Source organism: Drosophila gunungcola, unplaced genomic scaffold (assembly GCF_025200985.1).
Source record: "Drosophila gunungcola strain Sukarami unplaced genomic scaffold, Dgunungcola_SK_2 000129F, whole genome shotgun sequence".
Lineage (NCBI taxonomy): Eukaryota > Metazoa > Arthropoda > Insecta > Diptera > Drosophilidae > Drosophila > Drosophila gunungcola.
The window spans coordinates 125,813-140,283 of record NW_026453290.1 but is presented as its reverse complement, the minus strand read 5'-3'; the positions used below and the strand labels follow the sequence as shown (position 1 = coordinate 140,283).

The 14,471-nt window shown below is 37.1% G+C and overlaps 2 protein-coding genes across 2 annotated transcripts; both read left to right on the top strand.

The window, feature by feature from the left end:
- Positions 1–9,877: 9,877 nt before the first annotated feature.
- LOC128265527 (glycoprotein-N-acetylgalactosamine 3-beta-galactosyltransferase 1) lies at positions 9,878–12,784 on the top strand. Its single transcript, XM_053001599.1, has 4 exons — positions 9,878–10,387; positions 10,807–10,915; positions 10,983–11,264; positions 12,176–12,784. Exons 1-4 carry the CDS (start codon positions 9,897–9,899, stop codon positions 12,359–12,361), a joined length of 1,068 nt encoding a protein of 355 aa, XP_052857559.1. The 5' UTR covers positions 9,878–9,896; the 3' UTR covers positions 12,362–12,784.
- Positions 12,785–13,613: 829 nt separating this feature from the next.
- Positions 13,614–14,401, top strand: LOC128265533 (uncharacterized). Its single transcript, XM_053001604.1, has 2 exons — positions 13,614–13,986; positions 14,076–14,401. Exons 1-2 carry the CDS (start codon positions 13,852–13,854, stop codon positions 14,379–14,381), a joined length of 441 nt encoding a protein of 146 aa, XP_052857564.1. The 5' UTR covers positions 13,614–13,851; the 3' UTR covers positions 14,382–14,401.
- Positions 14,402–14,471: the final 70 nt, after the last annotated feature.

Sequence of the window (14,471 nt, the reverse complement as noted above, 5' to 3'; positions counted from 1 at the left end):
TGAGAGGAAAATAGAACCTATGCGACCAAAATGTTGTTTAATATTTTCTAACCCACCAAATTATTCACCTGCTGTTTTTTTCCCCAGTGTGATCATCCGGGACCAGTGGGCACGCCGTTATCCTTTGGCGTGATTAAGCCACAAGTGCGTGACATTTTAATGCGACATTTATGCCGAGGACAAGAGATTATTATTGGGAATGCGCGCCCGGTTCGCGTGACAACAACAGGACAATGGCAATGGCAATGGCAAAGGCAATAGCAGCGGCATAAATATGAACCGCAGGAGCTGGATGAGCAGGAGCAGCAAGGATAACAGTACCACTTGCTTAACGCCCCGGCCCACAGCTTATTTATTTATCTTGCCCGGCTGACACCCGAGTGACAACTTTTGTTCCTCCCGTTTCTAGGGCAGAACCGAACTGGAGGGGGGCAACTATGTGCGTCTATGTCCTGTCACAGTCTTCAGACATCTCTGAGCCACCTCCCGAGGATGTGGTTGAAGTCCTGGCAACATATTTAATTAAAAGCCAAGGCGACCAGCTGACAAATGACAGAGGGATCAGCTGGAAGATGACTCACTGAGCAGGATCTGCAAAACACACATAATAATATGCTTCAATAAAAGGATTTGGCTTTATTTGTGGTATACTTTTTCTTAAATAATAAATGTATACAACTATTTTTCAGAGTTTATGACAAATGTGGATTTTTATATGTGTTTCATTTAGTTTGTAGAATTAGCTAAATAAAAAGAAAAAAAAAAAAAGAAACAAGAAATGAAGAAAACTTCGGCAAGTCGAAGTTTATATGCGCAATATTAAATATTCCTTAAAACATGTAAATTTCGATTTACATGCGTGTATTAAAAGCAATGACGATTTTTAGCTCAACTATTCTATTGTTCCAATGGCAGCTATATGAAATCGTTTTCCAATTTGAATAAAAATAAAACAGTGATTTTCAAATTTTAAATCATTACAATGTTTAAAAGAATAAAAAAAAATTAGAAAAATAGAGAAGTAACATTTTTCTTTGATGGCTAGTGATGCTGGTCAAGAATATATACGTTGCAAACTTCTGACTGAAATTATAATGTCCCCTGCAAGGGTATTGATTGCTATTTCATAAGTTTAAAAACTAATATTTGCCTGACCGCTGCTATAACTACATAATAAGTAAATGCATAATCTGGATGTAGTAATTTCCAATAGTTTATTCCTATTTACTTCAAATTTAAGGAGAAAAAGTAATGGAAACCTGACAAAAGCATAATGCACACGATAAGCACTCGCAGCTGTAATCTCACCTCCAATTAATGTCCAACGTTGTTGAGAGTAGCACAAATATAATGGAATCAATACCCGAAAAGTACTTTTCCATGTTTTGTTTCACAAAAACTTAATGTGAGCGAACATTTTGCGATATAATAATCACAATAGGTAATCGATACGCCATTGCAGCTGGCATATCCTTGCTTTAAGTTGTTGACTGAGTCCTTTTAGCTGTTGAGCAAACACTGAACGCGGGTACCGGGTAATCGATATGTTTGAGTACTTGTTATCGATAATGTCGAGCTCTAAGTCCTTTGATGCGCACTTATAATTTCCTAAGCTCCGGAATGACTGTTTTTACGATGGGTTTGGCAAGTATCGGTTAAATTGATGGCTGGTGCTAGTGTGGAAATACATAAAGATAATAACATATACAAGGCACTCAATATGCTATTAAAGGGCCATGTTTCTTATTATATGTTATAGTTTATACATCAGTAATATTTATTATAATTACTAGTTATAAGTAACTGAATTAAACTCGGATCATAATCAGAGCATAAGAATGCTGTTGGTATACAAATTTAAGGATTATAATGAGTTTAAATGATGTCCATTTTATATAGGTTGGTTGTTTTCTATTTTAAAGAAATTTAAATCATAATGGTGTTTTTAAGTTGAGGCTATGTGTGAAATATAAGTGCATTTTTCAACTCTAGCTATAAATGTAATTTTTTAAAGGTTAAATTAAAATCAACATATTAACACAATATTTTATAGTTATAAGTAATTTATTATTTTCTTCGATTTTTTAAAGCTATTTAGAAATTCGACCCAGGCCAGAAATTGTGTTGTTTTTGAGTTCTCCATCAAATTTTGTAACGTTACTTGTTTTACTGACCCCATACAAATTTTTATTTAAAATTTCCAGCTGAGCTGCAGCTTTTGTTCTGATTTTTAGACTTGGCAAATGTTTGCGGGATCAACATCCCATGTCCACAGCAACCTTTTTGTCCCGCCTGCAGCTGCTGAAATTAAAATCGAAATCATAACATGTCAACACATTTTGTAATGCAGCAAAAACTAACCAAAAATAATAAAAGTCTGGTTGAAAAAGCTGGGGAAGGTGGGGAAAAAAGGGGGAAAATGGGGGAAAAGGGTTGCCGGGCAAACAGGGAAATAATGCAAATGCAAATGAATCCGCGACAGCGGGATGTCGGTGGTGGAACAGGAAAAGGAACAGGAACAGGAACAGGTGTTCCACTTGCTTCTTTATGCCAATAAAAACGGTTTGCATATGTGTGTGCGCCGGGTATAAAAATGTAATAACAAAGTTGGCGGCGCTGCTTTTTATGGCCTTTTTTGTCATTGCGTTTTGTGTTTGTGTGCAGTAAAAACTATTTGCCCTCCCTCCGCTCTTCACCGCTCTTTCCTCGCCATTTCACCCCTTTTTCCTGTCCCCTTTTCACCCCTTACTTTTGTGTTTACCAGCAAAATGCCAATGGACACAATGTTCCTCGTGAGAGGGTGGGTCAATTGTCGGAATTCGATTTCAGTTCCCCAAAGCTATATATCTTTATAATATGTGTGGGCGATCAAAGCTCAACAAAAATCTTTACTAGCCTAAAATAAAATAAAAAACGTATCTAAGACAATGCTGTTTTTTAACATACAAAATCTATTTTATAAACTTAATAAAGAGTGTGCAATTTTGAGAATTGAAAAAATTAAGAGTAAAACTTTTTAATTTCTTTCTTTTTATATTTGTTACCATATAACTAACTTTGTACTTGGCTTGATAATTATATATATAGGTGATTTTTTTGGTTTTCATTTAACAATCGAGATGTAAGCAATGAAATCCTCTTTTATTTAGACTTTTCACATTTTTATTGCATGCACAACTTGAGTTTTGAGCCAGGTTAAGGTGAATAAAGTAATTCCACTAGTGAAGGCCGAGCCACCCTGCTCGAAAGTGTATGTTTTTCAGGGGAGGACCCTTGTCATATCAGTGTGCTAAAAGTAACCGCACGACGCTAAAAAGTATGCTATGGCATGGGCTGCCCCCTGCAGCGAAGGACCTCAGCTTCCTGCAGGACGACGGCCATCTCCATCTCCAGTTCCCGAGTTCCGCCTCCGGATCCTGGATTCTGGATCCCAGATCCGGACAATTCGCAGCTCGCAGGTCCCAAGTTCCATGTGCATTGGCATTGGCGGCGTCCGTCAGCGTTTTCATTTCAAATTCAAATGCTGTTTGCATAAAAAACGAGCCAAGACATCGACAGGCATCACGTGCTGAGGACTCGCCTCCTGGCTCCTCCTCCTCCTCGTCTTCGTCCTCGTCCTAGTCCATTCCCATGGAAGGTGGGTCCAAAAAACTGCTGGAATTCAGGAGGAGACCCCGTCCCCAGCAAAGTAGTGACAATAGCAACAAACCGTTGGCTGCAGAGATGTATGAACGACGAACAGTTGGTGCACAAAGAAAAATTATCATAATTTAAAGATTGAATAATGGATAACGTCTGGTTATATCCAATACCTCAGCAACTCAAAATATAATTATTAAAACCACACGTGATCTCTTCCTAAAGAAAATGTTTTCACAATAGATATTAAGTTTACGTTTTAAAAGAAAAGTTATATAGCTGAAACTCTCATTGTTAAACAAATTTCAAATAAGTAATAGTAGTTTAAGGCTATGGTAATATTATAATAGGACAAAAATAAAAGCTTAATAAAACTAAAATAAAAATAAATAACATAGCATTAAATATATACTTTTCTAACCATTTTTAGAACTTCATATGTTTTAATCAACCTTATTTTAAATTAAAGAAACATATATTGTGCCTTAGTTTTTGTTAGCAAGTTGAGTGGGTTAAGTTGGTTGGATGTGGATTGCAGCAGCAGTGTCGTTGGCCTCCATTCCCACCCAAAAAATCGAAATGAAATTGCGAAAGACGTTCCATTGGTTGGGAGCGAGATGGGTAGAGGGTCAGAGAGGGACAGGGAGATGGCCAGCTGGCAGTCGCTTTGCATGTCCGTGTTGGGTTAAGTGGATTGTTTACTTTGATTACAAAAATATGGCAAATGTTTGCACGCTTGATGTCTCACTATGTGTGTGTTTGTGTGTGTGGAATCGATGGAGATGGTGGGGTGAGAGAGAGAGAGGGAGAGAGAGAGAGAGAGAGAAATAGGAAAGAGTAAAGGAGAAAGCTGCATTGGCGATCGTGTTTCCTATTTTATCAAAACTTTTTCTAAAAATAAAAATTAAAACAATAAAAAAGGCTTTTTCTCTTTTTTCAGTTTTAAAATACTGCGGCTTGAATTAAAACTGTTAAAAATAATTGAACAATATATCTAAGTTGTTAGCAAACGATATTTTTAGTTTTTTTGTTTCCATTTGTATTAGTCTTAACATATTTAATATTCTTGATGACCTGGTTTTGTTATTATGCTGTGTTTTGGCCGACTTATTTATAGTGCCTATTATTTTTTGATCAAAAGACACTTTCTTCTCCTTTCTCTAATATATTTCAAAGACCGATGCGCTCCGTCTTTTGGGATGGTTACACAGCGACCGTTCCTTAAACTTTTTTATAAAGTTTTAATTCTTTGCTCTTCATAGTTTGTTAAAATTACAAGTATAACTTAAAAACGAAAATGATAATTCCAAAAGTTTACTCTATTGTTTGAAAACATTTCGCATGCAAGAAGTGTAACAACTTACACAAAAAAATTAACATTCTTTTAACAAAATAAATACATTTTTTCTTGACCCTCATATTCTAAAATTAGGCTTTAGCTAAGAAATAAATAACACATGTCTTATGCCTCTTAATATTTAAATTTGAGAGTGTTATTGTTTTTTTTATTTAATTTTGTAAAATTTTTTGTTGAAAAAATTAAGACAAATTACAAACTTTTTGCCAAATTTGAAACTTTTGCTTAAAGTTTAGGAATCGACGTTTAACTCCATCAAGTTGTTGCCTTATATTATTATTTTAGCAAATGATTTATGATTTTTGTTTAGCCTGAAGTGTCCTCATCGGCTCCAATTATATTTTGGGTTTTATTAGTCCATTCCAGTTGGGCTTTCTCACGCGGCCACCACTATTGCAAACAATGCTACCCGAGAACACACTCGTATTTACATACACAGTTGGCCAACAAAAGGAGAAAAAGAGATGGCCAAGGGGCGGAAGAGTGAGAGGGGGAGAGAGATGGAGTCGGACAGCGAGACAAATGGCGTTTGCCTTGGCGCGCTTGTAAAATCCAAAAGCTAACATTATTACAAAAAATCTGCAGTTATACATTTGACTTTGGTTTATTTTTATCTGTATAACTTCCACAGTTTGCAGTTGACCGCCCGACCATCGCAGCTCCCGTTGCTGGTTGGCCGAATTCGTATTGCATTGAGGCTGCGAGAACCAGATGGAAAGGAACTGTTGATTGTCGGCCAGTGCCGCAGCTAAATGGAAGACCGAAAGGAGGGGAAATGGCAATGGACGGGATCGAGCATCCATTGTTTCATTGATTGAAGTGCAGCTAGGCTATCAAAAATGTGTTACTTAAAATCAGGGACCCTGGACGATTATAATTCTTGTCATAGTAATTTAAATATAATTTTATTATTGGGTTACAAATAACATTGCCTGTTTTAAGTTACAAGTCGACAAACTACTTCAATTAACAAATAAAAAAAGGTTGCACATTTAAATGTAGTTCAAAAATGTTTTAAGCGCGATATTCACATGTATTAGCTGCGCGTCGAAACCTTTCTGTTAATTTATCACTCATACCAATAAACCTTCCCCTTAATTTATAATTTAAACCAATAAACTTTTTTTTCGCTTATAAAAAAAGGAATATAGTTACTGCGCTTGAAAGTAAACTATAGTTTATTTGTGACGTACAAAATGTAATACAAAGAGCAATTTTTTATTTCAAAATTTTAGAGTCAGAGTTATTTTTTAATTTTAAAATTTGAAATTAGGAGCTAAGAAAAATTTTATATTTCATATTTTTCACGTTTTGTTTGAAAACTTATAATAAACAGTTACAAATTATTTGATCCTATTTCTAGGTTTTTTTATTCTTAAAAATATATGCAACGTTGATTTATCCCACTCTCTCTTTGTTTTATAAGGCTTACATTTTTATCCCACTCTTTTCTCCCGTTCACCGCTTATAGTGGATCTTAAATTTTGATTTAAAATTACAAGGACACAGAAACCCTTTAAGGACATTTACCGCCGCCCGTGGTCAGTGGCTCCATGTGGGTCACTTTATCGAAAGGTCAAAGGCATTTATCAGAAAGGCCAGAAAGGCCTGCCACCCCTCTCCCAACACACTTCTATTTGCATTTCGCTGAACTGTTTGCCCTGGCCAAAACTAATTTTGACAGGAAAAAAAGCACAAAAAAATAAGAATATAAACCAAAATAAAAAATTGTGAGCCGCCGCTTTTATTGGAAAAATTTGTATATGTTTGGGCACTGGTCACTGGGCACTGGGCACTGGGAACGGGAACGGGAACTGGGAAATCGCAGCGGGTCACGCCCACAATGCCAAATAGTTTTCATTCTTAGCCGCTGCTCCATCTCCACCGCTGGCTGCATTTTATTTTATTAATGGGAATTTGTTTGCCAGTGGGAGGATTTGGGGGCGTCCAGGGAAGCCTTCAGGATGCGACCAGGATGCCGCCTCGTCGCTATTATGGCAGCCATTTGTTTGCACGCGAGCATCCGAGTGCCGGGATTCAGGGGGTCCCACAGGGCGTATGCGCTATATAATTTTTCTCGCGCTCTTGGCGGTCTTCGGTACCGCACCGCTCCGCGCCACGCCCCCAAGACCGCGCCCCTCCCCAAAGCGTCCAGCAACGACCACATGTCGCTCATGATTAATTGAAAGATTCTCTCAACTTCAACTGTTTTCGGGTTTTACGTTTGCCCTCCCTCCCTTCTATTATTTCCAAATACATTTTTTATTTTTGCCCCTGCACGCTTTCGAGGAGCTAGTTGCTCTGTGTGTTTGTCCAAAGTGTTTTGATTAATGAACTATGCTGGGCAGAATTTAAATAAATTTTAAGCTGACATGGTAAACAATTAGTTCGAGGGACTAGCTCCATTCGTTCTTTAAAGCTTTTCCAGATTAGGTAGTGCAGTATTTCTTGGAAAAAAATTATTATTTTTTCTTGTTATGTCATAAAAAACAACAGAAAATAACATTTACAATAACGTTTTTGGTTTTGGGGTATACCTTTAAAAGGGCCATTACCAAAACCTACGAGGTTAATTTTTGAATTAAAGTTGTTGCATATATTTAATGACACCATTTGAATTTTAGTCTAGTTATTACATTTTAAGTCAATTAATTTAAGAAGTTGAGGAGCTCTGTTTTGAAGACTTATTTCCTGTCCCAACAAATATGTTTATTTATTCGTTTAAGAAATTCATATTTAGGTTTTTTATACCCTTGCAGAGGGTATTATAATTTCAGTCAGAAGTTTGTAACGCAGTGGAGGAGACGTTTCCGACCCTATAAAGTATATATACTCTTGATCAGCATCACTAGAAACTTCGGCTTGCCGAAGATTCCTTCCTTTCTTGATTTTATTATTAAAGCAAGCCAAAATAATCATATTGGTAAGCTGAGCTTATCATTACATTGTTCTTAGAGAAAAGAAAGTCATGAAGATGGAATTTTCAGCGTGGAAGAAATAACTGTTTGAACTTTCACCGCACTAACTTTCCATCGGTCTAATTAAACTAAAACATTTATCAGTTTCTTCTATGATGTGTTTTCTTTTTTTCCCAAAAAGTCTTCTTATCTGAAATCTTGTTAATGAAACCTTTGAGAAGATAATTTTTCTAGATTTTTCGACATATTGGTTGTTAAGAAACAAACAACAAAAACGCTTGCCTTTCCTTTATTAATTTAGATTTAATATAGAATCGGCAGAAAATGCAACAAAAAACAAATTGCGTCTGTCAAAAATCGAATGCGAAAGAAGATGCTTTTTCTTTAGATGTTGTACTAAATCAATTTAGAGCTTTGATTTTAGTATGCATTATAATATTCTTAATTGTACTACACATGCTGAAAAATAAAACTAAAAACATACTAAACTTAACTTTAAGGGTTAGCGTGGAAAACAAGATGAAAATTATATGAACTAGAAGTCGCCCACCGCAGACTCTTACTGCGATTCGTCACTACGTGGGCTGCCGTTCATACACTGGTAAACGTAGTAAATCCAAGTATTTTGTACTCAACTTAAATATTTTCGCTTTGATTTTCACCTTTTGCGGTTTATAGCTATTTTAAATATTAGACACGGATTACCACGAAGAGACGACTCAGGAGATAAAATCAATGTTGACAGACAATGATTTCCCAAAACACATAATAAAAACATTATTATCGGAACACAAATCAACATAACCAAATAGCCTTAAAAACAACTAAAACTAAAAATATATGTCAATTACATACGTCCCGGCACTATCGGAATGCTACGACAAAGAAAACATTAGTATCGCACATAAACCGGACCACACATTAAAATCTATATACAACAGAACAAAATCAAAGATAAATGAAATTGACAAAAAAGACGTGATATATAAAATACCGTGCAACGGCAACAACAACGAAATATGCAACATGATATATATAAGAACATCAAAATCGAAACTATAAACTAGACTAGCACAGCATAAATCGGACTTCGAGGCTATACACCATACTAAAGCGCAAAAAACAGCACTCATGTCCCACTGTGCCAAGAATAATCACTCTCCGAACTTCGAAGAGGCGAGTATCTTATCACAAGAATAACACTATGCCAAACGATTCACCATAGAAATGCTACATATCAAAAAGACACCTACAGACATACTGATGAACTACAAAACGGACACTGACAATTGCGCTCATTTATATAGACATTTACTGGTGAAAGAAAAATTAGTTAACAACTCCACGTGTAGATTAAATGTATGGAAAATGTAAATTGTTTTCTGTTTGTTAAGAATATTAAAATCGTTGTTATTATTTTATAGTTGTCCTGCAGACGGTTGCCGAAGAGCATCCGAAATATATTGACAAATAACCAAAATTAAAAAATTGTATTATTTTTTCAACATCCTGACCTCGAGCCGGCTAACTATTAATATATTAAAATTTTTCATTCGACTTTTTTCGGAATTAATTTTAACACCTGAAAATTTAATTTCAATTTAAACCATATTTTACTTAAAAAACATGTATTTAAATCAAATCTGAACTTGTTTTTATCTGGTATTTTCCACATCAACTACTATAAAATCATGCTGTTTAATATGCATTGTATTTAATATTATGATTTAATATTAAATTTAAATACAATATTAGACATAAAATTTTGAATTAAATGGACAGATTCTTATTTTTACTATTCCCCATCTCGCTCGCTCTGTTTATTAGTCTAATGGATCTAACTTGCTCTTTGATGTTTCAGTATCAGGGTATCAGTTCTTTGTCATATCTTGGCCGCGGCTCCCCGGCGATAAGGCTTCTGGTTGGTTGGTTGGTTGGTTGGTTGGTTGGCAGTTCCTCCGATTCCGCGACTCAGTGGCTAAATGGACGGGGAACACATCACACTGGGCTTCGAAAGGGGTCGTCCGGCCCGGCGAATGCCCAGCCATCGGCTGGTGCTGCTGATCCTGCTGATGGGCAGCCTGCTGGTCGTCCTCTTTGCCTACTGGGATGTGATGATGCTCACCGCCGGCGCTGTGCCCATGGCCAGAAATACTAATTCCATTGGCTCGGCTGAGCTGGGCAATGAAACCGTAGCCGAGAAGCTCCATCGGGAGGTGAGGATCCTGTGCTGGGTCCTCACCACTCCGAAATATCACAAAACCCGCGCCATCCACGTCCTTCGCACTTGGGGAAAGCGCTGCAACAAGATCTACTTCATGACCTCCGAGCCGGACGACGAGCTGCCCACCGTGGTGCTGACCAAGCCGGACCGATACGAGGTGCTCTGGGGCAAGACCAAGGAGGCCTTCACCCACATCCACGAGCAGATGAGCGACGAGGCCGACTGGTTCATCAAGGCGGACGACGACACGTAGGCTAACTATTTAGTGATTTTTAATTTAACGAGAGATGTACAGAGAAAACGCTCTGGAGAAATGGTGGAGACCATATCTATCGTAACACCAAAATATGGAAAATCGATCCATTATCTCTGAAGTTATTAAGAAATTAGAGTTAAACATAATCGGTGACGTCATTGCAAGCTGTCAGATATGCCTTCATGTATGCTTTTCACAACAGATGACGCTTTTGACTTTATGGCTTGCTGCGCGAATAGTATTACTGGCGACATCTGACGGAGTTAACAGAAAGGTTTTCAAAATAGAACAAATTTAATCAACATTTTTTTATAAATTGCATTTTTTTAAAGCTAAGCAAAATTAATTTTTTATTTCCATAGAGTGTTTAATAAATATATTTATTAAATTTTGTAATTTCTCCTTTCGATAGATACGTCTTTCTGGAAAACCTGCGCTATATGCTCTATCCCTACTCCCCGAACATGTCGATTTACTTCGGATTCAACTACAAGATGGTCGGCACGCACCAGAAGAACGAGGTAAGCTAAAAGTGGCTACTTCCGATTTCATACCATATTCGAACTACATATTTTCACCATTGGCCAGTCGTACATGTCCGGAGGCAGTGGCTACGTCCTCAGCCGCGAGGCCTTAAGGATCTTCGCCGAGGGCCTCAATGACACCGCCAAATGCCGGCAGGAGGACGACCACGCCGAGGACGTGGAGATGGGCAAGTGCCTGTTCAATCTCGGCGTGAAGGCGGGCGATTCCCGCGACGAGCAGCTGCGCAATCGCTTCTACCCGGTGGTTCCCTATGGAGCCCTGCTCTCCGGAAACGTGGGCATGGACTTCTGGCTGTACAAATACGCCTACTACAACGCGCGAGCGGTGAGTTTTCGGACACAACTAAGCCATTTTGAAACAAGGAATATTAAGCATGTAGAAATAAAAAGAGGTCGAGAAAATTGTTGGAAAAGCTTTCGAGGTTATTTCAGGGAGATCCCCAAATTTTCTCTTAACTTAATTTAGCCTTCAAATTCAAAAATCTGAATTTAATTCTACACTTTCCAAGGGAAATATTATTTTTATTAAATATTTTTTGAGAAGTTTCCTAGACTTCAATGAAAATTACATTTTATTGTTCAATATGCTTATAGCAAACTCTCAAAAACCTCGTATTTTCTTAAAGCTAATTATTTAATCCGGTGGACACTAAACCTAAAAATCTTTCTAGAATTTAATTCAATTTTCTTGCACATTTTCAAGAATATTTTAAAATGATGTAACGTTAAGTAACATACCAAAATATTGTTTTTAATTAAACAAAAAAGGGAATTTATAATTTAATTTATAATCTAAATAGATATAAATAAATAGAACAGATCGATTCCCGTTCGAGTTTAAAAAAAACTAATTTCTAGGCCAATTTTTTCTTTTACAACAATTAGGTTTTGCAAAAAGTGGACAACACCCAAAATTTTAGCTGTGAATGCCAATAGATTGGAAATTTTATAATGACTATAGCGTGGTATGACTTTCTATTTTGAGAAAAACATTGTTTATCAGCAATTTTAAATTAGAAACCGAATTTAATGTGTTGTTTTTGGGTTTTTAGAGTTCAGACAAAAATAATACATATCATAGGAGTTTATTTTTATTTAAACTTGGTTAAAGTAAGACGCACAACCAAAAGACTAATTGTTTTCTGCAGTTGATGACCCAAATATAATGGTTTTCGAGACCTCATTTATTCGATCCCTGATTGAAATCAATAAGCATTTGATTAACCATTTTCGCAGTGCATGGACTGCCTGTCGGAGTACCCGGTGGCCTTTCACTATGTGAACAACGAGCAGCTGTACGTGTACGAGTACTTCAACTACCAGTTCCAGCACTCCGGCCGACTTCAGGTGGAGGAGCAGCTGCCCAAGAAGATCAGGGAGGAGGACCTGGTCATCCCCGAGAGCGACAATCCGGTGACCTAGGCTATTTTTCCCCCTCCGCCAGCAACAATCTCTACTTTTTTCATCTCTCTCCCAATATATATTTTTTTTTTATCATGCTTATCGTATATTTAATATATTGGGTATAAGGCGGACGTGCCAAGTCTGCCAGATGCTGTCTTGTTGCGACTCCTCGTCCTTGCCCGATCCACGTTCTAGTTTATCTATTCATGTATTTATTATTGAGCAGCTCGTGGCAGACGGGCCACACAAAGCCGGCCAAAAGGACAATGGACACGCCAGTGGGGTGGACCTTCATGCGTTATTCCCAACGTAGACTTACAAGCCCTCGTTATAGCAATATACTTTGGTATTTCTCAATATATTCTCTAAACTTTATAATTACTTGCTCAACATGATTTTAGTTTTTGAGTTAAATAAAATGCTGTTCAATCGTTATTGAGCATTTTGGCCATTATATATTTGTTATGTGTTAGTAATCAACGTAGTAACGAATCACGCAGAGAGTGTGTTTCTCCAAAGCAAATAATAGTTCTAACTGAAGATCATATAGGTCATAAGATTTCTGATTCTAAAGTTATTGAGCATTCAATCGGCGTTCCTTTGAAAACAAATGACCGAATTAAAAAGGATGTAAGCTCTTGTAATTGCTTGTCCTAAAAAAAAATTGTTTTTATTCACATAATTTGATATTTCAGAATTTGAATGTTCGATTGTCACGACTTTTTTTTCAATAACAAATTATGTTTATTTTTAATTTAAATACATTAAATTATTATTAAATTTTCACGCTACTTCAGTATTTAATCGAAAAACTTCCTAAAAACCTTGCCTCTTAAGTAAAATATCAATCAATAGTTGTTAAACAAAGCGCAAACCCTAGATTTCTATTGCAAACGTGATTTTTTTCTCGAAGGTTCACCCTAGTGGACTTTTGCAGGACTCGGGCAGACAGTTTTCCCGGAATGGAGGAAAAGAGAAAATCGAACCTGACAGCACAGTGTAAGCTTTCAGCTTTCAGGGGCCACCAAGTGATTTGCATTAATTTATATAGTTGACATAAAAATCTAGGAACGCCACTTAAACGAAAACAAACGTTAGAGAAAATATGAATTGAATTTATTCTATTAATACAAAAATATATATTATAACTTCAAATTTATGAGTTATAAGTTATATATATATAATCTAAAAATCAAAGCATATATTTGTTTCATAAAAAAACAGCATTTCCCAACATTTCATCAAACATATGATTGGAACTGTCATGTTTTTGGTCCCATTATTATTTGGTAAATATTATTGCCACCTTTGTTTTGCTAAAACTCTATTCAGATATGGTTTTTTCATCGCAGAGTGCTCTGTCCTCACAATTCAACTGTCAAGTTGCTGTCAATTGTTCATCGCAGGCAAATTCCAATATTTTTGTGTGTCCGGACCTAAGAACAACAGCACTTTTTCAACGAAATTTTCTAACGTTATTTTGCAGACGAAATTTGTAATATTTTGCTATGAGTTCCAAGAAAACTGTTGCAAGCACTGAACCGAAGCAGCGTACCTTCGTAAAATTGCTGTTCAATATGAGTACGGAGTCAAAACTCACGGAGATGTTGGTAGAGAAGTCGCCGAACAAGCCAAACAAAAAGGTATTCCCGGTCGTCTCCAAGGTTTCTCCGATTGTCGAGTCACCGACAAAGACTCATTTTTTAGAGCCCCTGTCCATTCCATTCCCCAGGAGATAATTTTAAGGCTGGTTCCAATCAGCTTGTCGACCATCAACTTGCGGCTCAACCGCCTGCTCCTCAAGGTGACCAATTATGTGGAGGATGACAAGAGGCGATCCGCCATGCCGCTGAGGTCCCTGATGCCATCCCATCTGAAGTGGAAGAAACCCAATGCCATCTCCACCCTGATCCGCTCCAGGCAGACACCCAAATTGGATCTGAAGGACGTGAGGAGGGTGATCAAGGGGCGTGTAGCCCATCGCGCCTGCAAGGAATGTGTTGCCATCATTTATCACGACATGGAGTACTTTAAATAAATTCAAATATCATGGCTTCATTTGGATTTAATTTCAACTTTTTGGTGAGGGTAGGGATGGTAAAACTTGGATAGTGTGCACTATCGATAG